General features: G+C 40.9%; 1 protein-coding gene across 1 annotated transcript in view; it reads right to left on the bottom strand.

Moving 5' to 3' along the window:
* The window catches only part of RAB2A (RAB2A, member RAS oncogene family), a 45,634-nt gene extending 23,590 nt beyond the window's left edge, over positions 1 to 22,044 (bottom strand). Inside the window, exons 1-4 of the mRNA XM_051609770.1 lie at positions 21,871 to 22,044; positions 21,646 to 21,779; positions 10,265 to 10,336; positions 6,620 to 6,687 (exon numbers count right to left, since the gene is read on the bottom strand). Coding sequence (XP_051465730.1) covers positions 6,620 to 6,687; positions 10,265 to 10,336; positions 21,646 to 21,691 — 186 coding nt within the window. The 5' untranslated portion in view covers positions 21,692 to 21,779; positions 21,871 to 22,044. The remainder of the gene's footprint in view (positions 1 to 6,619; positions 6,688 to 10,264; positions 10,337 to 21,645; positions 21,780 to 21,870) is intronic.
* Positions 22,045 to 26,002: the final 3,958 nt, after the last annotated feature.

The raw sequence follows: 26,002 nt of genomic DNA, 5'->3' as shown, positions 1-26,002 counted from the left end.
CTTGTAGTCCCTAACAAAGATGTTATACCCACTTACACAGTCATATTGCAGTGGAAGCAGGAATATGGAAGATGTTTCGGTAACAGAGAGTTCATGGCAGCTATTTCACATGTATAGAATGTAGCTCAGACAAGGCTGCCTACAAGAACCAATAAATGCATACTGAACATTCCTGAACACGCATCCTCTCTCTTCAGAGAAAAACATGTTAGCTCTGATGTGAATGGTTCACTAACCATGAAAAAATGTGGTCCTCTGATAAACAAGTGACGTTTTAAGTTCTAAGTAATAACCTTTTTGGCTGTTTTCTGGACTGTAAGCTTTTACAACTCATATAATATTGGTTAACAAAAACAAACTGTGATATAAGACATATCCATAGTTCTAGGAGTTACAAGTCTTCAAAATAGTAAAAAAATCTTAATTCCTGTTTCAAAACTGCATTAACATATATCCCATGCACTTCTCTACATATATCTCACTATAGAGACCAAAATGCAATTTCAAAATTATGTAAACAGAACATGAAGCATTATCAATGAACATAGGTCACTAATATACATATACATGGCCTGCACTGAAGTCTTCAGGAACATTTAACGGTGTTACCATTGACATAGTACAGGTGGCACCTTTGAGAAAGGACTCCCAGTGATACTACTTTAGGAAATACGTAATTTGTCAGTGTGTGGTGTACTCATGACAGTGTCAGCTGCAAAACGCACAGGCAAGTCTTTGCTATGAAAAAGTTCCTTAACTTGAGTATTTTTTAATCTATAAACTATGGGGAAAAGAAAAAAACAAAGAGCTATGTTGTAGTACAAGAAAGTAGTTTGATAATGAAAGAGGATCCTCAACAGCAGATCTAGAAAACCACCCACTAATTTTACTGAATTCTCTATTCTCAATGCTGAAGAACTTGTAAAGTTTCTGCAAGGACAAAGTTATCTGAATACACCCCAGCAGGCCTTCAATATCCAAGCTGACCAACAGTTTTTACTAGGAGGAAAATTGGCAGTATACAGCTACATGAAAAATAAGAAACCACAAAGCACCACAGCTAGCAGCTCTAGACTTCACTTTTAAAAAAGAGGCATACATGTGTGGCATATTCAAACCCAGTGACAGAACATCTCATTCACATTGGGAATGCTTAATCATTTAAACTTGTTTACACTTCCGTAAGCTGTAAGCTTAAACTAAAAAGACATCTTAAGAAACAACCAACTCACACAAGTGTCACACTACCTATGATAACTGCCAGTTGGGAACTACTCCACAAAGTTGATCCCTGGAACAAAATGTTCCAGAAAGAGCGAGGAGGAATAGATACCTCTGAATGTACTTTGGAAAGTTATAAATAAATTGAGAGCCTTTTAGTCACATGGCCACTTGTTTATACAAATGCATTAACCTTTCTTGCAATCAACTCTGTACTCCAAAATTAAAAGAATTTTAAGCTGATTTACCAGCATGTAGTACACAGAATAAGAACAAAAGGAGTAAAAAAAAAACAACAAAAAAAAAACCCCACTGACTTTCAGCAAAGACATTCCTAAAGAACAGAACTAAAGACACTCATGAAGAGAAATAACAATTTAAGAAAGTGTCAGAATTTGTGTGTTATATGTTTCTTCAGAAAAACACTGCCAGCATCCTAATAAGAATTGAAATTTCAACAGGACTGAAGATCCCCAAAGGTGAAACTGTGGCATATGTCTAAATACAGATCATCTGTACACATGCCTTTTCTTCTGATGATGTTGAATTCATGCCATTTAGACATCCAAAGCAATTCCCAACACATAACAGAAATAGAAATATTTAGCCCCCCATTATTAAAATTATTCTTATGATTTCAGTTCATGTATTTTAAACCTTTAGGTTATAAATAGCTAGTCTCAGTAAAACGGGAGTTCCACCATGGACAAAGGGAAGTGATTCGCTGTCCAAGGCCTTATCCTAAGAAAAAGCATGCTTTATTATTGCAGAAAGGTACAGATAAACTGACAAGAAATCTATAACCAAACAGAAAACAAAGTATCAATAACACAGTATTTCAATAACCAAATATATTCAAACACATGACAGACAAAGGTTTCTGAACAGTAAGCTAGAAGGTGTACCAAGTTGCCTTCGCTTTCTGGAGTGCCATTATGGATGTGAACAATAACTTAGCTGCTGGCACTGAAGTTCAGATGATGGTACTATTACACAAACTGCACAGGAATAACTATTAAATCAACAAATTCCTCCCTGATCCATTATTTCAGAAAAGAGTTAATGCTCCCACACAGCAGCAAATATTCTGAGAACTAATGATTGAACTAGATCAGGAACCAAAATCAATCTTCTTCAAGTTCTTCATAGCAGTAAAAGAGAGGGTCACGAGCACTGAATCATCATAATTTGAGCTCTAAGATGTAGCCACTTTCTTGCTGGTACAATGGTTAAAGATGTCAAAAAAGTAAAAATTAAGTAGAAAAATTCACCAACTGCCCATGAAAGTAAAAATATGCTCTTACTAACAGAGCAAGTAGAAATACAATTTAGTAGAAAATTAGTAAAAAACCCTTCAGAGTGAGCACTATATCCTAGCAATTGCCAATATTACAAAGTATAAAATGAATTAAGGGAACTTTACCTGGTTCTACTAGATCCAAAGTGTTTGCAAGTACATGAAAAATAACGGAATTTCCAAGAAGGATTAGTATATTCAGAATATCTGAAAGTGGCAACTCACACTGTGGTTTTAGAGAAAAGAGACTCACCTTCAACAATTAAACCATCTGTCTAGCATAAACATGCTCAACTACCAGAAAAGATTGTACATTTAATTTGAAAGCTCACTTGAATGGAAACCAAGAAAGGAGCTTATTAAAAAAAAAAAGAGTATTTCAGATATTTAGTCTTACTATGAGCAAGACTATAATAAGTTTAAACAAGACTGAAGTGCTATAGAAACATAATAAATATTTTAATCACGTATTTCAATGAAATTAAACAGAAACAGATATTAAACATTATTGTATTTACATACATGAGAAATTCTCATTCATATCAGTTTAATTCAGAAAACATTAGTAGTATTACTTAGAATCATCACTGATATCTCCCCCTGCAGCATCTGAGAGAATCTGAATTCCCTCTTTCAACTACTGCTTATTTTTGCTCATCAACAATGACTTGTTAGTAAGTCAATACAATACAGAACATCCCCCTCAACAACAAAATGAAGGCTATTGACTCATCCTGGTAACAGGCCCAGTATCTCTCCACAACAATCAAGTTTTTCTCAGGAGAAGCAATTCTAATACTTCTCAGTGTTAGGCTGCCACAAGACAAACAAACTCATCTACACAGCTTGTTTAATCTCACAAAGCTTAATAGCTCCCAGAATGGTCATTTTGATCCCTACCAGCTTCTGCAGAACACTTGTAGTTCCCTAAAAGTTATTTTTGCAACTGACGCTAGCTCAAATACCACACTTTCACAAAAGAGTAACTTACTTTAGTAGGCAATTACCAACTACCCAGTTTTGACAAAAATATTTTTCAGTCTATTGAACAACTGAAAACCATCACTAAGATTAAAGACACAGGAAAGGAAATAATCTAGAGACGTAAAGACAGACAAGGCAAATGAACAATTTGGTCCAGTACCTACAATTCCCCTTGACTGACCTAAATGCATTAGAAAGAAAAAGTGAAACTCAACAACCCACAGACCTAAAAATATTTATGACACAGCAAGCTTGCAGAGCTCAGGAGTGGGAAGATTAAGAGCAGTCTGCAGCTGATAGAGAACAGGACACACTATTTGCTGGTGCAGACATAGGATCCACAGTAGAACTAAGACCGCAACACCTAACACTAAGTTTGCAAGGGCCACACTGAATATCCTTAATGGAATGTAGAGCTGTAGGGTTTTTATTGCTGTGGTTTGTTAGGGTTCTTTTTTTTTTCCCATCAAACTAGTTTTACTAGACTACCAGCTCACAGGGTCAAATGCTGGGCTACATTTTCTAACGGACACGTGAATTCTTTGAGAGTATCTTCCAGTTGATCCTCATCCAAAAGGAACTGGGTACTCCCACACGAACACCAGACTGCAGTAAGCAGAGCTAACTTCTGTAACATACTCCCGATCCAAACAAAGAAGCTAATGAAAAGTCAAATATTATTGAGTTATGATACAAGAAGAATACACAAATGGATCTCACAGACATGCAACCATTTTAGGACTTACCTCTGCAGTGAGGTGTGCTGCAGCTTCCCTATATTACCATTACGCAAGATATACCTTTCCTTGGAGCTGCTGAAGGCAACACAAACTGAGCACCTTTGCATAGAAGTATCTAGCCAGAAAAATCTGAATTGAAGTGTTTGATTCTCTTAAGAAAGTAAATCCTTATTCATTGTTAACCAGTAAAAAACAATTTCATCTAGTCCTCCACTTCCTGTCTCCGCTTAAGATGTTTCCTGTTGGATTAATGGCAGGTATACAAGGCTAGCACTAAATCAGAGAAGAGAAGGTGCTGTGATGCACCAACTGAAAACATGAAAACTTTTTAACCATAGGTGTAAAACAAACTTTCTCTTATCAAACAGAAATTGTTACAGCTTAATAAATGTGGAGCCAGCACCAGTAACAGTTAGCAGTTTTTGCTAACTGAAATAAATAAATAAATCAGGAAATGCTCAACCTAGATACACAATACAGACATGGTAGCCTTGGTCTTTATGGACATCTGTGTGTACCTTAACACTCATAAGTAAAACATCTCTTGACAATTACCTTCTCATATTTCTTATCTAGTTATTCCTTTAACCTTTGCACCCAAGATCAGAACTGAGTCAGTGGAATTTATACATGCCAACAAACCAAGATTTTACTAGAACAGAAATACCTGTGTTTTAAAAATCAGATTGTATAGAGTTCAAATTTTAACTACAGCAAATATACTAAGTCATTCATTACTTACAACTTACAAATTATTAACTACAACGCAGGCGTACAAACTCCTCAGTGCATAAAAACTTTGAATAAGTATTTTCAATGTATGTATTACATAGTTACGAAGCTAGCCAGATAAAATCCCTGCCCAAAAGGAGTTTGTAAGTCATATTAAAAAACAATTATGTTAGAAGTTTGGTTATCAGACACTTTGCAAGCATTCAAGAAAGCAAACATTGTGAAGAGCTACTGAGTCAGAGGCACTAATAAAAACATAATTTACTAAAAAAACTCTGAAGTTAACTTGTGTCCAAGAAACAGGTAAGAGCACATTAACAAAACCAGTCTGAAAGCCAATGAAAGACAGTGGCTGCACTAGTAGTAAGATTAGTAATACTGTCTATAGAGCACCTGTCCCAATTTTAGCAAATAAGGACCAATCTACATATTTTCTCACCTAGTCTCATTGTATACTAAGTCTGCTTCTGAAGCTACTATTTATGCAGATTTGCTTGTCTGTTGAACTTAAAGATGAACTGCCACCTGGGCAGTCATCAATCCAGTTATAAACGCTGAGGGCAGAAAAAGCCTAAAGTAACCACAACCTGACCATATTCTTCTATAACTTTTCATGGAGAATTTCCAAGGAGGCACAGGCATTAAATGACATTTCAAGTTATGAAATTGAAAAATAAGTAAGGTACTTTAGATCTTACCTATGAAGTTAGCTACAATATTGCATTTGTTTACATTTTTATATACACATGCATGTAAGTAGGCATGCAGATCTGAATGTATCTCCCTTCATTTGTTATAGCAAAGAGAGCAAATAATAAGGCTATGGCTCATGTATCAGTTAATTTCTAAAAGTATCCTAAAATGCTTTTGGAAAAGAAAACAGAAAACTCTGCTTTAGGGAACAGCTAAGCATGTTTGAAAGACACATCAGTAAGGGCATCTTTAAGCCACTGCACGACAAGTGTAGACATGGAGGCTGACTGCTTTATGGTAAGGTGACTGGCAAGAAGAAAACAGCTGACTTTGTTAACATATCTTAACCTAAAATCTTGGGTTTTGGTAGGCTTTTCCAAACTTTAGGCTTTTACCATTCCCTTCTTAACTGTCTGAAGTATTAACTATCTTTGTGAGTATACTGAACCTGAGTTCTTAAGACTTCTTCAATGAAAACCGTGAGCCCTATCTTTTCTTCTACATTGGAAATACAAACATTTCCTTTAGAGAATTCTAGATTACAGCTAATAAACACACCACAATTTCCCAACAGGATGTTACTTTAACCAGACCTCGCATGAATGTGCAAACTATTTAGAGAAATGTAAGTTCTTAATAGTATTGAAAACTTTCACCAAAAAGTGAGGCAGCATTGCTGTCAGGGGACAACAGCATGAATCCCACTCCTACAAACCTGACACTGTTCCTTAAAGACGTTACAGTGCAAAGAGCAGAAATGTACACTGTTTTAAGAATAAGTCACACCAAAAAAGTAACTTTTAGCAAATTTTTCAATTTCATAAAAGACAAAGAAAGCTGCAAGACAAGGAACAGTCTCTCTCATGTATGCTGTTGATAAAGAGCTTAACCAGAACAAAGGGAGGGCTAGTGGAGCCATATGTTTAAATAATTTACATGATTTATTACTTACCGTATCCCATATCTGAAGCTTTATCTGTTTTCCATCAATAGTTATCATTCGAGCACCAAATTCTACACCTGAATAGATTTTACAAAATATTACATTATTAGCATATATTAGAAAGAAGAATGTCAAGTACTACAAAAGCAAGAACATAAAAGTTAATTCAACATTGTACTTGTAGGAAATAATCTTTCACAAACTGCTTTTAGTTAATTTTCCAGCTGCTTGAAAGAGCTGAACAGTTTTCCAGAAGGAAGAACAATGTTAATTTCTAAGTGCTTTAAAAATGCATTAATTAGAGCAAGTGTCAAGGAGGTATTTCCTCCAAAGTTTTCCAAGTGATTTAGTAGCTGTAGATCAGCAGGAGAAAAACTTGTGCATTTGAATGCACACAAGAAATTGAAGAGTCACGGTTATTTTAACACTCTACTAATGACAGATTGCTGAAGCCAGTTTAGAAGAAATTAAATCTACAATTCTTTATCAATAAAATATTATATTAAGCAAGCATACAAATGTTACCTTCAATAAGATAAATTTCATCACTGTATTAATTAAAACTCACCTGCCTTTATGAAAAAAGTGCTTCCAAAATTCTAGCTAAAGATTAAATTTAATAACTGATTAAATTAATAACTGAAAAAATTATTTGTGTTTCAAATAAACAAAATAATTTCTTTACTGGAAAAAGTCTCTTGAGCCACCTTTTAAAGCAATTTTAAGATCATTAACAGTAAATTAAATATAAATTGAAGCTATTACTAGAGTGGTTAAAATCTGACAAATGCTTAAATAGTGGACGTACTTAAAGGCTATCAACTTTCCATTAATCTACGTTTCATATATCCATTATTTCAGAAAAAAAAAAAAAAAGGCAGCTTAACTTTTGTTTAATACTGGTTACCATGTACATGTGGACTGAAATCTTCCAGCTAAGCAGCCCTGATTTTAGGCATTCCAAACGACTCTTTAAAAGCTTGTTTACAATATTTCAGGGGGCAGCACTGGTTTCTGCAAAATTACTTTTGGGGAAGGAGACAGGGAACAACCACTCTCCGCCACACAGGATATTGAGCCAAATAGAAGCCATGGGCCAAAGAACATTGTGCTCTCTTTGGCATCTGAGTATCTTGCAGTAACTGCATGCGAACAAGTTGAAAGAATAGGATGAGGGGGGTAGGGAGGTAGGGGGAGGAAGGAAGCAGGTGAATGACAGTGCTCTGAAGTTGATTGTAAAGCCAGGGGAAGATTCTTGGACTACAAGTGTCAACACCGCAAGCATGACTTGATCACAAAATGCAGATGTAGAGCCACTGACTTAAATCCAGCCATCATCCTACATATTTAGTTTCTATACACAATCCAACAGGAAAATTAAAATAATATTTATCCCGTTTCATGTAAGTATCTGCTGAGAGAAAATTCTAAATTTGAAGCAACACATTGTTGGATGTCAAGTTTTTTTCTTTTAAAGAAGGAACGTAAGTTGTTCAGATTTACAGTGAGGGCATGTTCTGAGGGCAACAGTCAAGCCAAATTATGCTCATTGTGCTGTCATCCATATCTACCAACAAATGCTGGGGGGGTGGAGGGGTGTTTCAGTTGGGTTTTGTACGGTTTTGTTCTTTTCTTGTTGTTGTTTTTGGTTTTTTAGGGGCTTGGGGTTTTTTTTTGTTTGCTGCTTTTTTTCCCCAACTGCATCAATGCAGCTTCTTCTTCCCTCCTTTGTTTCTTTTAATAACATGTATTTCCAAATTAAAAATAAACTGACATAGCTGTTGCATTGTAAACTCTTTTAGTGTACGCTAGCACAATTAATACAACTCTGAATGTAGCTCAAAGACAGAAAAATACCTGCTTCTATGTATTCCATCTTTGTTTTTCCCCCATATTGATTTCATTAGAGGTGAAATTTCTGTCTCAATTTCTCAAACCTCTGAGATAACATTTTAGGCTAGCTATACTAAGATTTGGGGCTGAATTTTGCACAACTCAAAGTGCCTTTTTTCTTCTCTCCCGAGTTGCTCACAGGAGGAATAGAATATGCATTCCCATAGACTAAATTATTGCAGTACAATGAAGAATTTAGGCTATATAACACCAGCCTTTTTATTCAACCTGCAGTTTCAGCAGGATCTTTAACATTATATTTGGAAGCAAACTAGATAAGATCAACCCATCTTGCCCTGCATGGGCATTCCTATGGCTCTGAACCCAAGTTCTCATTTACCTCTCACTTTCTAAATCTGTTTAGGTACTTGGGAGAAGCATTCTCCTGGCCAAAACACATACACACACCCTATCAGTTCAGTGAAATAAGGCTGCTTCCTGCTTATGTCCCTTCTTCCCTTTTCCAAGCAGCTTCCCATGTGCCATTCCTGTATCCCTCACTATGCTGCTCTCTAGGTTCACCTTCTCATCCCACTAGCTTCAGTTTCTTCTCAGATTTCAGCTACCTAAATGCCAGGCAAGGAACTAGCACTACAACCATCCTTCTGAGTTGAAACTGTTTCCCACAGCCTATCAGTTTGCTGGTGTGACAGGGCTGCCAAAGGCATAAGTGATATATAAGGTATCATATATTCGGCAGACCTGAAGAAGAAAAGATGACAATAACTCATGCCTTCCTAAAGAACCTGGGCTCTTTATTCAGCCAGCCTATCTGCTGCCAAGACCTCAGAAACATTTGAAAACTGATGTTAGCCCATGAATTTATATTATAATAGGCAGCCATACACGAGATATGGGAGAACTGTGAGAGGGAAAGAGAAGCCATAACCAAAGCACCCAATTCCTTCTGTTACAAGAAGAATGTTTGCTCATATGTCAAACATCTGTTTCAATATTCCAAACACAGGAAGCCTACCTATTCCACAGCAGAAACTAAAAATAGAGACTAGGGATACATTTTGTGCAAGGCTCATCATTACTAGAGCTGGTAAGTTCCTTGAAACAACAGGAAGAATTTCAAAAGTTCTGCAACTTTATCAGAGGCTGGCATCTGTTATGCTTCACATTGAAACCATACGAAGAGTAAGCTTGCCCACAGAAGAATTCCATACTATCTCTCGTATTTTGTGTGCAAAGATAAGGAAAAATCTGTATAATTTACTATAGTTAGATCAGAGGCAATGCATTCTGTCAACATGTATAAGTTTCCTCTGGTATCACTGTAAATTAATACCTAACAAATTGTCTTCAATCCTTTATCCAGAAGCCAGAGTTTCCAAATAGTAAATTTGTTTATTCACCTTTAAGGTTAACTTTCCTTTAGCTCATCTGTAACTTATCTTCCAGGTTGTGTGGCTAGGCTGATATTCTGTTCCCCAGTGAAAAATCTGCCATTTGCCTCACTATCAATGGTGACTGATACTTTAAAAGCTTGGTCAATTCTGCTTCCATGCCCAGTTTTAGCTTTTCTAAAGAGGCAGCTGAGACACTCTGCTATGATTTTTTTGTTTGTTTGTTTCTGATTGTACCTTCCCAATACGAAAAAAGGCCTCCACTTGGCTTTATATTCATCAGCTAAAGATACACTGCTACCTTCATACAGCACAAATCCTACACTACCCACATCAGAACACATTCAAATGCATGCCGGGGTAGCCCAGCTGCTTAACCACCATTTGGGAGGGGACAAAAGAGACCTACCAATAGTCAGATCGTGGACTGGTTGAAAACGCTTGTCCGTGAACTGTAACAATAAACATGATTTCCCAACACCTAGAAAAAAGAAGGCAGCATTAAGCAAATTTAAACAAAAAAACCAACCTGTTAAGAACAAGAATTAATTTAAATGAATGGTATATATTGTTTAATATTCCTTAGTAGAACTTGAGATACTAGATATTCACCTACTTTGAAGTGTATGCAACTTTTTCATAACAACAGTTTTTAAAGTTCAAAAAAACTGAAGTCAAAGCAGTTATATAAAAAAAAAATGGAATAAAGATTCTTCTTTTGAAAAAGCAACTCTGCTTTTAAAATTACATAAAAGAAGTTTCCTAACAGATCTTAAATGCATAATTTCACATCCTCTCTCCACATTATCTACAGGTCTTGCTGTTCCTCATGACCACACATCTGCTTCCCCTTCAGTACTTTGTTTTCTTGCAAGCTAACTAGATCCTCAATGCACCTCACTCCCACCTATCCCCTGATCTGTCAGCTTAGGTAACAGCAATACACATACGACTGGACACAACCACTATGCTTTACTGCCCACTGGTTCCCAACAGGCCAAAAAATTGTTCAAGCAGAACTGGCACAGCTGAATTCACCTTACAGCCAGCCAGATAGACAACACAAACAGATATCCTGATTTCAGACCCAAATGGGTTCATGACTTCACATTAAATGGGCACTAGTCAGTAAAGGGCAATTTCTTCTGCTAGTGACAACACAATGTACCTTGTAATGAAAGACAGCAAACAAAGTGATAAGGAAAAAACACACTGCAAGACACAAGAGATGTGTACCAGAGGTTTGCATATAGTGACATTGATCTTTCTACTACTAAACTCAACATTCTCAAAGTTTTTCTGTACAGTTTCACAAGAAAACAAGGCTTAATCAGAATCACTACCACCTGTCATTTTGGGCTGAAAAGCTAAGACCAGTGATCACTTTCAATCAAGTCTAACAGAAATTGGAGACCTGAATTTTGCCACATTTGCATTTAATTTTGTCACAAAATGAATTGTGACAAATTGGTGGTGCTGAGATTAATATCCCAGGTGATGCAGGAATTCCAGTAGCCTAAGCCAGTTGTTGGTGCTGCTGTCCCTACTCTCTTCTCTATAGCCTGTTCATACCCGTTTCTACGTATTGCTTCAGAACCCATCTGACTAAGCCATTTCAGTTGTCTGCTGGGTTAGCATGCTAACCTGTCAAGAAGAGTGACAAAAAAACCAGAAATAGTTTAATGCCAGAGCCAGACAAACATGAGAGTTGGTTCAAACGAGGAAAGAGAAATGCAGCAGCCAGGAGATCAACAGCTTAGAGTGGCATGGAACTACGGCCCAAGGCAAAGTTTGCAGCATTGGACTTAACAGATCTTTTTCCTGTAGCTCCCTGGCTTATGATAGCAAGCTGTCAGAACACAAACAGCTTGGAAGAAGGTATAGTTTTTGTCCAACAACATTAGTGGACTTAAGAGAAATGGATGAGGAATGGCAGAGAGCAGTAGAAGTAGGAAAGAAACATGGAGAAGGACACGTAGAATACCGGAGCTGTAGGGAGAAGAACACAAATCTTTAAGGAATCTTAAAATATTAACTCTTCTACTCACAAAACGCTGTTTAACATATACAGGTAACTTTTATACCACCTATTAAACACAGCTGCCCCACTCAACAACATAATCACATTTCCAGTTACAAAAAAAACACCTATAAACCACAGCAGAAATAGCACACAGAGCAGCATTTTCCAGTAACCTTACAAAGTGTTTTCAGTACTGTTGAATAAACCAGAACCTCAAAACTATGCAATATTCCTGCACAGGTAGTAGAAAAATATTTCAAAATCTAATCAAAGTGATACTCAATTAGGTGTCCCAGCACTAGTTCTTAAGTGGCAATCTGGTATTTCTTCTTCTTGTAAAGATGGTGAGCAGCTTTTTTGATTCAGGAGAACATACAAACACCAATGTCAGCACAGCAAAGAAGACAGACAAGCACAGCCCCTCTTTGATGCAAGCACTGTCTCAAAGAGGCACAAGATGACTGCACCTCTAGTTACTTGTACGAAGCATGTCTTTCAGGAGTAGACTGCAGACTGAGGGGTTCACAGACAGAAACAGCAGAAATAAATAAGTTTCCATGTAGTCCCATTCCTGATACTTTAGAACCTTTTAAAAAAAAGTCTGCAAGTTTGTAACAAAAAAGTTCTTAGGATAATAGCTTGTGGCCCATTATTTCCACACCCTGAGCAGACCATGCTACCCCATAGTAAGGAACCTGTATAAGGAATGGGGGCTATATATACAAACTCGTGATCAGTTTACCACCTTATGACTTAAACAGATGCTGCAGCATGGTAGTTAATGCCACAGCATACCAATGGTTTGAAGTAACTACACTCTACATGCCAATTGTTTGCCACATATCTTGTTCACTTAGCACTTTGAATCTTACACCTGTAATGAGGCAGACAATCTGGGAAAAGTAGTTATGTGTTATGATAGTCATTTTTAGAACACAACACAGATTCAGTTATTTATTAATTAATTCCCCATTTTACTGCCAGTTACTTTAATACGGCTTCAGATAAACCAAGTCCAAAGAAAAAATACCATAGCATCTAAAAACAAGATATGAGCACAGCTGAGATACACGTCACCAACAAACACAGCTAAGAAGCTGCTCTTGCTTAGGAACAAATTAAAACAATGGCTTATATGTTCAGAGGGGAGCAGTGTGCTTCTTTACAAGTGCCCGCTCTAGGATCCTTCGGTCACTCCTTAATACTCCAAAAGTGACAGGATGCGTGAACCTGTGCTACAACAGTTTTACCTTCAGCTCTGAATTCCAAACTATCTGCCTGAGTTAGGTCTTTAAATTTCTTCTACCTCCCTTAAAAGCTTCCTCTTCTTATCTGGGTTCTACTCCACAGACAATGACCCTAGGCAAAGGGTTGCCAGAGCTTTGCTATTGTTTGCCTTGGCCCAGCCACCCTCCAACACCTCCTTTCCTCAACATCAGTGTTCACTGAACTACTTGACAAGCCCGAACAGCTAAGTGGTAAATCTAACCCCTCCCTTCTCACTCAAAAGATTATGCAGTGAACTAAACCAAACCAAGAAATAGATCCAGCATAAAACTGTAGTCACTGAAACCAGTAGTAGGTGCATGAGACTAGTGCTACAAAATATATAGCAAAGGCAAGGGTTGTTCTTTTCAGCAGCAGGTTGTACTCGTGGTAATTAAAAAAGCATAGCTGGAACCACAGCACAGGTAATAATATAGCTGAGTCAGTTAAATGGCTTTCCTAAGAAAGCTGACTTGCATCCTCCTCCTCTTCTAGCTCCTGTTACTCCCTCTGAATAGGGCAAAGAAAGTTCAGTTGTTAGCTGCAAAGTCACAGATGCACTACAATCAACATGAGGAAAACTTACAGGCTTTTCTTACCACTAGACAAAACTCAGCTACTGTCAGATTACAGCCAGAAGATAAGGATCCACAATTTAAACCAATCTGACCAACTGCTGCAGCTCCATTCCTTCCAATGATGTTTGAGTGTCTTTGAAAGCTAATCTGGCTCAAAACTAAAAATGCCTCAAAAATGGGGAGAAGGAAGCTAAGGTAATTTTCTTACTTGTTCACATAAGCACCACTATAGCCCAAGAAGGGTGACAGAGGAAAAGACCTCGAGTAATAGTCATCTCAACATAGGTATCAAAACTGAATCCTGAAGACAAATATATTTAGTTAACATATGTGCTCACTGCCTCTGACGGGTAGACTCACTCCTTCCCACACAAATTCTATATCCTTACTCAAAACGGCTCTTACACTTTTCTAACCATACCTGCTATTTATTTGGTTTTGTTTTTTAAAATCATCCTTGTGAGCTGAAATGGCTCTCTCAAGTATTAGACAAGTGTTGATGCTGACAAGTAAGCAGCAGTTCATGGCTGAAACAAGGAGTGGCAATCAGGTACACCCATTTTGACAGCAGATAAACACTGGCTTAATTCAGCCACCTCACAGACCTGTGTTTTTTCTTGTTGCTTCACAAGACCAGGTGATCTATCAGTTCACTGGGATGATAACCTACTCCCCCTTTGGTATCTTTCTTTTACTGATCCTCATAAATCCAATTTCTTCCCTTGAAAGTACTCCAGACCTTGGTAAGCACTTTGTTAGGCCAACTCAGCTGATTCAGCCACCAAGCAAAAACCTATCCCAAAGAAGTAGGCAGCTTTCTATTACATTATCAAGTTGATTTAGATCATGGTAGACTATTGAAGTCATCACAAAGTAAGGGAACCCTCCCTTTCACTTTCACCTCCCACTTTCACTTGTAATCAGCTGTATCACAAAACAGAATCATAAAATTGTTTTGGTTGGAAAACACCTTTAAGATCATCAAGATCAATGTTAACCCAGTACTGCCACATCCACCACTAAACAACATCCCTAAGCACCATGTCTACATGTCTTTTAAATACCCCTAGGGGTGGTGACTCAACCATTTCCCCGGGCAGCCCCTTCCAGTGCCTGACAACCCTTTCAGTGAAGAAATAATTCCTAATATCCAAACTAAACCTCCCTACACAACTTTAGGCCATTTTCTCTTGTCCTGTTGCTTGTTACCAAGGAGAAGAGACCAACACACCCTTCTCTACAACCTCCTTTCAGGTAGTTGTTAAGGAGCTACTTCTAGTTCTTCCCAGTAGTCTGCACAGATTCCAGATGTTTCATAAGCCCTTCTCTTATACCGGGTCTCAGCTCATTCATGCTCTCCTTCCCTTCCAACCGTAGCATTTTCATGCAATTTAAAGTGCAATATTATCCTTTCACAGGCCTAAGCATAATGAGATACTAACCCGAAGCAAAGTTTTTTCTTAATCTCTTTTCAGTCAGTTGTTAGTCACAACTCTTGTCATTAAATCAGATTTTTATTTTTTAATTAATAGCAAGGACAAACTACTAAATTCCAAACAGCCAGTTGAAGAGCAAAGGGACTTCACATACCTATTACACCATGGACAAGAAGGGAAAAAACCTCTCCAAAATAATTCAAGATGGCTACATTAAGTTCAGGAACAGTAATGTCATACAAACAGCTTTTAAGCTATTTTTACTGGTAATTCAGATGCAACAGTTAAATAAACAAACACTGCTGTAAATTATTTATAACAGCATATCTGAAGTCAATGATGCAAGTTTTCCTTTCTACATAAAAATTAGTGCAGACCTACAAACCAAAAGGAGCCATTTAGTTTTACCACATTTAATTTAGTATGGCGCTACCCAACTGCTAACTCTGCAAGTTTTAAAAACAAATAAATAAAAATTGCTACCAAACAAAATTAAACTACATGAGTCTGTAGAAAACCTCTTTGTGTCCTGAATGATAACAAAAGACTTAGAAAGTTGCCTGCCAATCACAGAATCTTTCTGCTTGGAAATGACCTGTAAGCTGGCTGGAAAGGACCATTAACCTAAGTACCACGTCTACACATCTTTTAAACACCTCCAGGGATAGCAATTCAGCTACCTTCCTGGACAGCCTATTCTAGTGTTTGATAACCTGTTCAGTAATGAGGTTTCTTCTAATATCTAAACCTCCCCTGGTACAATTTATGGCCATTTCCTCTTGTACCATGACTTATTACGAGGGAGAAGAGACCAACCTCCACCTCACTACAATCTCCTTTCAGGTAGCTGTAGAGAGCCGTAAGGTCTCCCCTCAGCCTTTTCTTCTCCAGATTAAACAACCCCAGTTCCTTCAAATGGTCCTCACAGGACTTGTTCTCCAGGTTCTTCACCAGCTTCATTGCCCTTCTCTGGACTCACTCCAGCCCCTCAATGTCCTTCTTGTAGTGAGGGGCCCAGAACTGAACACAGTATTCAAGGTGTGGCCTCATTAGCACCAAGTACAGGGGCATAATCACTTCCCTAGTCCTGCTGGCCACACTATTTCTAATACAGGCCAGAATGCCATTGGCCTTCTTGGCCACCTGGGCACACTGCTGATCATGTTCAGCTGGCTGTCGATCAACTCTCGCAGGTCCGTTTCCTCTGGGCAACTTTCTAGCCACTCTGCCCCAAACCTGTAGTGCTGTATGGGGTTGTTGTGATGCAAGTGCAGGACCCTGCACTTGGCCTTGTTGAACCTCATACTATCAGCCTGAGACCACGGATCCAGCCTGTCCAGGTCCTTCAGTAGAGCATTCCCACCCTTGGACAGATCAATATTCCTCCCAACTTAGTGTCATTTGAAAACTTACTGAGGGTGCACTCAATCCCCTCCTCCAGATGATTGATAAAGATACTAAAGAGAACTGGCCCCAGACTGAGCCCCTGGGGGAACAACACTTTGTGACCATCCGCCAACTGGATTTAATTCCATTCACCCCAACTCTTTGGGCCCAGACACTCAGCCAGTTTTTTACTCACTGAAGAGTATAGCAGTCTAGACCATATGTATCCAGCTTCTCCAGAAGAATACTGTGAGAAACAGTGCTGAAGGCTTTACTAAGGTCCAGGTAAAAAACATCCACAGCCTTTCCTTCATCCATTAATTTGGTCACCTTGTCACAGAAGGTTCATCAAGCAGGACCTGCCTTTCGTGAACCCATGCTGATGGGACCTGATGACCTAGTTGTCCTGCATGTGCTGTATAAAGGCACTCAAGATGCTCTGCTCCATAACATTTCCTGGCTCTGAAGTTGGACTGACAGGCCAGTATTTCAACCAGATCCTCCTTCCGGTCCTTTTATAGATTGGGGTCACATTTGTTAAATCTCCAGTCAAGTGGGACCTCCCCAGGTAGCCAGGACTGCTGGTAATTGACAGAAAGTGGCTTGGTGAGCACTTCCAACAGCTCCCTTGGGTGTATCCCATCTGGCCCCATAGACTTGTGTTTGTCTAAATCGTGCAGCAGGTTGCTAACCATTCTTCTCTTGCATTATGCAGCCTCCAAACTGCTCTCCATCCTTGTCTTCCAGCTCAGGAGACTGGGCACCCAGTGAACAACTGGTCCTATTGCTGAAGACTGAGGCAAAAAAAACATTAAGTATGTCAGCCTTCTCCTCACCCTTGATCACTGTTTCTTCCTGCATCCAATAAAGGATATTCTCCTTAGTGCTCCTTTTGCTGCTAATATATTTGCAGAAACATTTGCAGCTATATTTCACAGCTGCAAATAATAAAATTTTTTAGTCAAGCCTGTGAAAGAGGGTTGGGGTTTTGTTGTTGGTTTGTTTTTTTCTTGTTTAGGTGGGGGAGGGCATTAATTTAATGTTAGAATTATTACTAGGGCACACAGTCTCATTAAAACATCTGTATAGGCATCTACTTACAGTTTGTTATTTCTAGTTAACTTCTAAGAAGTTAAGAAGATGTACTTACACAACACCTAATATATGCTCTTTTAGGGATCAAGGCATTATCAAAAAGATTTCAAAGCAAGATACAAGTGGTACAGATCAGGACTATCTCTGGTTTTCAGTGAGAACAAGTTCGCAAACTATCATGGGGTGTTGACATCAGCTCTAGTGGGATGAAAACCTGTTAAGAAGAATTGTTACATACTTCTAGAAAATAAAGGCAAGCAGCTCTGGTCACGCACATTGCTAGCTAATAACAGCTGCTGTTCCAGAACAAAGTGCACTGGCACTAGAAACATTTCACAAGGAGGCCTGAAAAATAAAGCAAATTGAATTGCCTAATTTCAACTTCTGAGAATCTCCTAGACAAGTGAAATGGTGGACTAGACAGCTTACTTTTCCCTAGAGAGTAAGGAGAATTAGATCACCAAGCAATTACAGCCTTTCATCCTCTTCCCCTAATAAAAGTAACTTTGAGATATTGTTGGTTTATAATCAGTAACTATCTGCAGAAACTGAAAAGCGAGTGAAAGGTCATTATGCAAGAAGCTCTGAGGGTCGCTAAACTAAACACATTCAAGAAAAGCAGAAGACAGACCTGCTCAGGGACTGATCATTAAGAGACATTTAGATGTGATACAACTAACAAGTTATGTTGGTGGCAAGAAATCTGACCATTGCAAAACTGGTATTTCAGGCATGAAAAGCTCAGTTGTATTCTCTGGTGGAAATCTAGTAAATATACATTAATACAATAAAATCCTGTTTAATACCTATCAAGCATTATAGGGGGAATAAAATCCAGCTCTAGTCTGCACAGAAATCTCACATAAGATTCCCAGTTTATTCCCATGCAGTTCACCGCTGGTAGTAAAACCAGTTAAGCAGAATGGTTAAGATTTCACCATCATATAAAAAACTTTTAAGTTAAAAAATGACAAGCATTCAAGTCACCAACTGCAAAAACAGGCAACAGTTGTATGCTTAGTGTTCATTCTAGCTCAGATTAAAGTGCATCTCAACTACTGTCCAAAACCAGGTATGTAGGGAAGAGTGGATGGACACACTGACTCATACCAGCAATCAAAATGAGAGAGACACTACCAACCACCAAGGCAAAGGTCTTGGAGCCCTAAGCAGAATGCATGACATATACTTCTAAACGCATGTGCCAACTACTGTAATGTTTTGGAGATAGCCAGATGAAGATATTTTTCCTGGTTAACTCTCACAGCAGTCAGTATTCCATAATATTTGTATTTTTCTCTTAAACATAACAGCTCCATGAAATTCCACAGCTACTGTCCCACTGATAGAATGTCAAAACCATGCAGATTTACACATTATTTCAGCACCTGAAAGACAGCCATGCCATTTCAGGTCTTTCCCACAACAGAAAAACTAGATCTTAAAACAGTTCCAGCTGCATAGAAAAAAGTATTTTTAAAAAATATATATAAAACATAATAACCACAACAGAATCAATCCCACATTCATAAAGCTACCATGCCTGAACTACCAGTGAAAGATAAAGTCACTGAATGTCAATGACCAACAAAGCAAGAAATACAAGGGGACAAGTGCTGTTGAGCAATACAAAGTCTTGCACAGTTTCTGTGGCTGTCATCTTAAAAGACTGAGAACATACTGAATTCCTGTGTTTAATTAGATAAAAGTATGTGGAATCAGAAATCAGGGAAGACACTTGCAGGTGTCTTTTATAATTGCAGAGGTTTTTTGTTGGTTTAATTTATGGCTCACATAACTCACTTTGTTTTGTAGTGCTGAAAAGGAAGACAAGCTAAATGTTAAATGTCTTCAGTTGATGCTGTCTTCTACAGTTTGTTTACAACTAATTGCTGAGTCACCAGGCAGCTCATCCATTTCTAAAGACTCTAAATCAAGTCCCAGAGATAAAGGTCTTGAAAATTACAAGGCCTGCAAGGCCACTGGCATATCTTCACTAGCTTCAATGCCATGGCAGACCACTGCTGGAAATGAAGAGGACAGTCCTGATCCACTCATAACTACCATTTGCAGAGCTGTGAGTTCAACTGCCCTCATCTGAGGAAAACTACTAGCACCTAAACCATCACAGTTGTTTCAGCAACTGCACACAACATAAATTGACTCTTCAGTACTAGCTAAATTAGAATACTTAAAAGGCTCACAGGAGTTCTGCATAAAAGCTAAACCAACTTAGCACTATTGGCATATTTAATTCACTTCCAGAGTGATTGTTGCAGTAAGTTTAATTAGCTTCCTGTAGCAACTCTGAATAAAAGCCACAGGAATTTAAAAAAGAAAAAAACAACAACTTATGAGCTGTTTTCCTCTCTGGGTTTCCCTTCTCTATCTCACTCCTTCAATATTTGGCTCTTAAGTAGCTGAGATAACTTTAGAAGTGGCAGACATCTATTCTGTATTTCACATTTCAAGCAACTGAAAGGCAAAAGTGCAGCACAGACATTTACACTGAGTATATTGTAAAAATGTAATCAGTATACAATCAATGTATTGAGCCAACTGTTTCCTGCTCTTTCTACCACTCTAACAATTAAAATTTTTAGAGATGCACCAGAATTGGACACCTGTTCTGAAGCACTACTATTCTGAATTCAGCACTACCATTTTGCAACACGCTGGGCTGACAAACTTCTTACTTCTCATTAATCTGCAGTCCCCTGGTTTAGCGACATGTCACTCACCTAAATACTCCAGAAAAATCAGAATTTCCACTTATCACCTACAGTCTAATGCATCCAACATGGTCATTACAGCTATGATACATTTCTTAAGATTCATTAGTACTACAGCTGCTACTGTCCAAGTCCAAAAAAGTTTCCAGTGTTTAAACAAAAGGTAAAATCACATAGTAGTTGCATCCAATATATTTAACAATCTGACATAATGCAACTGTAGTGTATAATTATGCTCTAGCAACAGATAATTTGCTTCATACACATGAAGTACAATTATGCAGGTATCCTTAGACTAACATGTAAAATGACAGCTGTGTCATCAGTTATTAAGGCAGACATTTTTTCCGGTATGAGGAAAACAACAAGAAAGATGCACAACAGTTAACTATGTTAGTTACCTTGTCCTGACAACAGTTTGATGAACACATGCTACTTACATCCACACTAAGCTGAGGAAGCATAGAATAAGGGGTTTCAAACTGCAATTTCTATGAGCATATGGCTATGCCTGCAGCATCTGTAAGCATTATTATCTGTTACAGAGCAGACAGTGTCAAATACAACTGAACAAGTTTTTAAAAAGTGGCAAGGAAATGAGTGAGGAAAGAAAGAGACCACAGAAGCAACTTGAAGCATCCGGGAAAAGAGGTAATGGAAAAAAAAACAGTCCCTATAAATTAGAAGGAAAGAGCCTAGGTTCTTCATTTTCCTTGGACAGCACGTCTTGACACAGTTTGCTACAGCAACTCCCAGCCGGGACTGCAAAGGGCATGGTTGCGGCCTGAGCTGAAGGTACCTCGCAACAGTAGTCTTAGCCTCACCACAAGACTGCGGGGTGGCATGTGGCGCTCCTCAGACCTCACCGGTGTGGGGAGGATGAAAATAAGGGGCACTACCCAGGCACAAGTTTTGCAGTGACAGCACCTTCTTCCTCCCCCCGCCCTCGCTCAGATGCCGCAGCCAGGGGCGTGACACAGCCCGGCCTGCCCTGCGGCCTGTCAGCCGGCCGGGAGGCTGCTGTCAGGCTTCCAGGCCTGCTGCGGGGCCCAAGGCCGCCGGGCGCGGAGCCGCCGAGAGGCAGGCCGAGGCCCGGGCGGGGCCCGGCGCAGAGGCGGGGGGAGCCGCCTCTTCGCGCAGAGCCACCACGTCGACGACGCCAGCACTGCGGAAATGGGAGCGGAGCGAAGGCCCTGCTCCCTGCTCCCCGCTCCGCCCGCCCCCCCGGCTCCCGCGGCCGTGCCTCCCCGCCCTCCCCGCCCCCGGCCGCTCACCTGTGTCCCCGATGATGATATACTTGAAGAGATAGGCGTAGGCCATGGCCGCCCGCTCCTCGCCTCGCCGGCTCTCGCTCGCTGCTGCGTGACGCGCGCGCGCGCTCCCCGCGCCCCCGCTGTCAGGGCTCGCGCTGCGGAGAGGTGGAAACGGTTAAACGGCCACCGGGCGGCGGCCGCTCCCGCCGGGCGCCTCCGCGGCACCGCTCGCTCGCTCCCTCCTACCTCCGCCCCTGCGGGCTGGCCCGGTGGCTGGACTGCCCTCCCGCCGCTCCCCGAGGGGCCGGGGAAAGCAGAGGCGGCGGCGGCGGCGGGAAGAGCGGGCGGCGAGAACAATAACCAGGCGCCGAGCGGCCCCGGAGCCCTCCGGCAACGTCACGCACCCACCTCCCGGCTCCGCCCCGCCCCCGACCCGGAAGTGCTGAGGCAGCCGCCGGAGCGGCGCGCGCGGCGGGGCGGGGCTTCGCCGCCGGTCCCGGTCTCGGCCCCGGGGGGCCCGGAGGAGGCGGCCGCGACCCTCCGGGAGCCGCGACCCTCCCGGGGCTTGCGTGGCCTGAGCCTCCCTCTCGCCCGCCCGCCCGTCCCGGGTTGAGCCGGGATGGAGCCAGTTTTCCTTTTACTGATTTTTTTACTTATTTTTTTCTTTCTTTTTTCTTCAGTGAACTCTCTTCTAAGCAGCACGCTTGCTGAAACTAGCCTTGAATTTTCCAGCTGGTGGGCTGATAATGCTGGAATCTTGATAGGTACTGCCGAGAGACCGAGGACACCCTGCTTTGCTCGTTGGATTTGCTACTTTGGACACTTCTAAAGCAGGAGACTCGCATCTCCCACCCTCCTGTCGGGAGGAGCCGGCTAGGCAAAACTGACCAACCAGAGTATTCCGTCCATGTATTTATCTAGGAATCGGCATAAATTCAGGGATTACGGAAGTCAAGCTGCTTCTTCCTTTCTCTCCCGTCCGTGGCCGGGGGCTGTGGAGGGCTCCGTCTATCCACCACCATTGATCCCTAGGCTTGAGTGTTCCTGACCCTCATCACTCTCCCCTCAGCTCCTGCCTGCTCTGCCTCTCTTTTCGGGAATGTTCACAGCTCAGGAGCTGCCGTGGGAGTTGCTGGGGATGGGGGGAGACAGTAGGGTTTTGTACGTTCCTGAACGTCTTGTATATATTGTACGTATTTTCTTTTATCATTAGTATTTAATTAAAGCTGTCTAGTTTAGCTTTCAATCCAGAAAGCATCTCTCCTTATTTTCTCCTTTCCTTTACCTGGGTAGGCGGGAGAAGGGATTGAGAGCATTGTTGTCATTGGTTTCATTGGCTATCAGTCTGGAGTCAAACCATGACATGGGGGCTGAGGACGCTGGTTTCCCTTTGCTTTGGTAGGTGGAATGAAAGGTGAGGTGCTCCTCCCCCAAGAGGCCAGGGTCTCGGCAGAGGAGCCTGTCGTGGTGGAGGGCAGGGTGGTGTCTGCCCTGCGGTGACCCCCGAGCGGCTCCGCGGGGTCGGGGAGACACTCAGTTTGCTGGGAGAGAGGCTGGGAAAAGGAGGATGGCAGCAGCCAGGCCTGAGGCACTGCTGAGCTCTTAGAATGGTTAAGGTTGGAAGGGACCCTAAATGATCCAACCTCCCTGCTATGAGCAGGGACACCTCACACTAGACCAGGCTGCACAAGCCTTATCCAACCTGGCCTTAAACACCTCCAGGGAGGGGGCTTCCACAGCCTCCCTGGGAAGTCTACTCCAGTGCCTTACTACCCTCATGGTGAAGAAGTTCTTCCTAATCACAGAATCACCAAGGCTGGAAAAGACTTCTAAGATCATCAAGTCCAGCCCATGACCTAACACCACCACAACAGCTAGGCTGTGGCACTAAGTGCCACATCCAGCCTTTCCTTGAACACATCCAGGGACAGTGCCTCCACCACTTCCCTGGGAACTCCATTCCAATGTCTAATCACCCCCTCTGTGAGGAAGTACTTCCTAATATCCAACCTAAATCTCCTCTAGTGCAGCTTCAGGCCATGACCTCTTGTCTTGGTGCTAGTTGCCTGGGAGAAGAGCCCAGCCCCCACCTGACTACAACCTTTCTTCAGGTAGTTGAAGACAGTGATAAGGTCCTCCCTGAGTCTCCTCCAGACTAAACAACCCCAGCTCCCTCAGTCTAGCCCTTTAAGACTTTCCCTCTAGTGCCTTCACCAGCCTTGTTGCTCTCCTCTGGGCCTGCTCCAGCACCTCAATATCCTTGCAGTGAGGGGCCCAGAACTGGACACAGTACTCGAGGTGAGGCCTCGCCAGTGTTGAGTACAGGGGAGAATCACATCCCTTTTCCTGTGTGCACTAGGGTCAGAGGTGCTGGAGTACGAGGAAGGGTGACAGTTTATAGACAAAAACCCAATACTGCTGATTGGAGCATTTATGGTGGTTTTGGCTGAGAGATTCCAGGAAAAAAAAAACAGAAGGCTGCAAAGCCCACTCTAAGCTTGAGAACCCTCTAAGCATAAACACTAGCAAGCAATTTTGAACAAATTTATTTGCACCTTTTGTCAAACTTGAGTTCTGGCTTGGTAAGAGTTCTTTTCCTTTCTGTTTTTCCTCATCAAACTGGAAGCAATGAGGCAGGAAGGTAATCTAGGGTCACAGCTGCTGTTTCGGACTTTCTACAGAGTTCACATGGGACAGGTGAGTTGGAAGAAACTTCAAGCTTCCTTAGCCTAAGATGCTTCACAATGTGTCCCGTGTACTCAGATCTTTGACCCTGGAGTCATCAAAGGTAATTCGGCTCATGGGGTGGTTCCATACCAAGGCTATGTCAGATGCCTGGCAATTGTAATATTAGTGGTAGGACTCTCCAGTCAGGTTCTAATGGTGATGATGCTTTGGAGCACCCTTCAGCTCTGTTGTTTGTTGACTGGCAATTGGTGGGACTGTTAAAGAGTCATTTACATTTTCTTCATATGAGCTCAGCTCTACCATTCTGGCTGTACTAGTTTAGTAACTTTTAACTTTATATATTTTTTTATTTGTGATGCGTCAGGTCAACAACTTGGACAACATTGACTTACACCACTTCTAGCAGGTGTGCATCTAACTAACTTGAAAACAGTAGTTCTCAGGTGTCTGTAACACCTGCCTTATTACCTCAAAACAAAGTGATAGTATCTCTGGTCTTGCTCCTCTCTAAATGTGATTTTTTTTTTTTTTTTTTCCCCAGCAGCATCTGAATTTTGTTTTTCATCTTAGATCCATACTCTAGATAGTTACTGCCCAAATGTATCTATAAATTTGGTATCTCCTTATTAAACACTTTTTCCCTTTGCTAAATTTCAGTAGTTTTTATTAGGACCACTCAGTTTGTCCAACTTTTTTTTCTTTTTATTCCATCTCAGCCATTCTGTTACCCAGATTGTTAATGAAAATATTGAATATGTCTAGCCTGGCTGGGACAGAGCATAGGAAGGCAGCTCGTGAAATTTTCTCCATGTTTAAAAACCCTTTAACGGGGAAGAAATTCACTACTCCATTATTTTATCTTCAAGAAGGGAAGTCTCATTAGTTTTTTTTTTAAAAAATAAATTTTACGTCAATTAACGGTTTCTATCCAGAGTGAGTTTTCTCAGGAAAACAAGATTTTGCCTCATTTCTTATGTTCCTTGTGTGTAGGGGTCTGCCTCTATGTTCCCTGTCTTAATAATTATCATGGAAAATGACATCTGGACAGAGCAGAGTACCTTGGCTGAAAGAAACAGTTGGGGTCAGCTGTTGAACCTGCTCAAGAATTCAGACAAGTCTTTCTAAGTGCTCCCTCTGCAGGTAGCAACTTCAGTTGGCCTTCACCCTGTTCACAATGGGTTTGTGTGACCTTGATGGCAGGAGACAACGCTGCAGAAAACTAGGTCGTAAGAAAATACGGTTTCATCCAGTACAAGTGAAGGTTGCTGCACACCAAGATGGGGCAGCTCTGTCCCCACTCACCTGTTTTTGCACCCTCCCTTGTTCTGGCACTGTCCTCGTCATCTACTGAGTTGGGAAACTGGAATGGCTAAGCTTTAATTTTTCCATATTAGCTTTCAGGCAAGTCCATTTTGGATCCCACAGCCACACCAACAATCTATCATGCTTTTGATAGCTTTGCCAGATGGATCCTACCTCTGCTCAGCAGCCCTCCTCAAAGAACTCCTCAAAGAAGGTTCAATGGCTGTGAAGGCTAAAGCCTGTTCTGTTAGGCCAGACATACAGACAAGAATTGGCTCAGTCTCCTACAGGAACCTCTCCCTTGACTGCATTGGGGAATATGAAGGAGAACTGTGTGGGCCTCTGTGTCCTTTGCCTTCTCCTCCAGAGTCCTGCAGTCACTCATTAC

The sequence above is a fragment of the Apus apus genome, chromosome 2, assembly GCF_020740795.1.
Source record: "Apus apus isolate bApuApu2 chromosome 2, bApuApu2.pri.cur, whole genome shotgun sequence".
NCBI lineage: Eukaryota > Metazoa > Chordata > Aves > Apodiformes > Apodidae > Apus > Apus apus.
The sequence above is the reverse complement of the archived record's forward strand: the minus strand, read 5'-3'. Positions and strand labels throughout refer to the sequence as shown.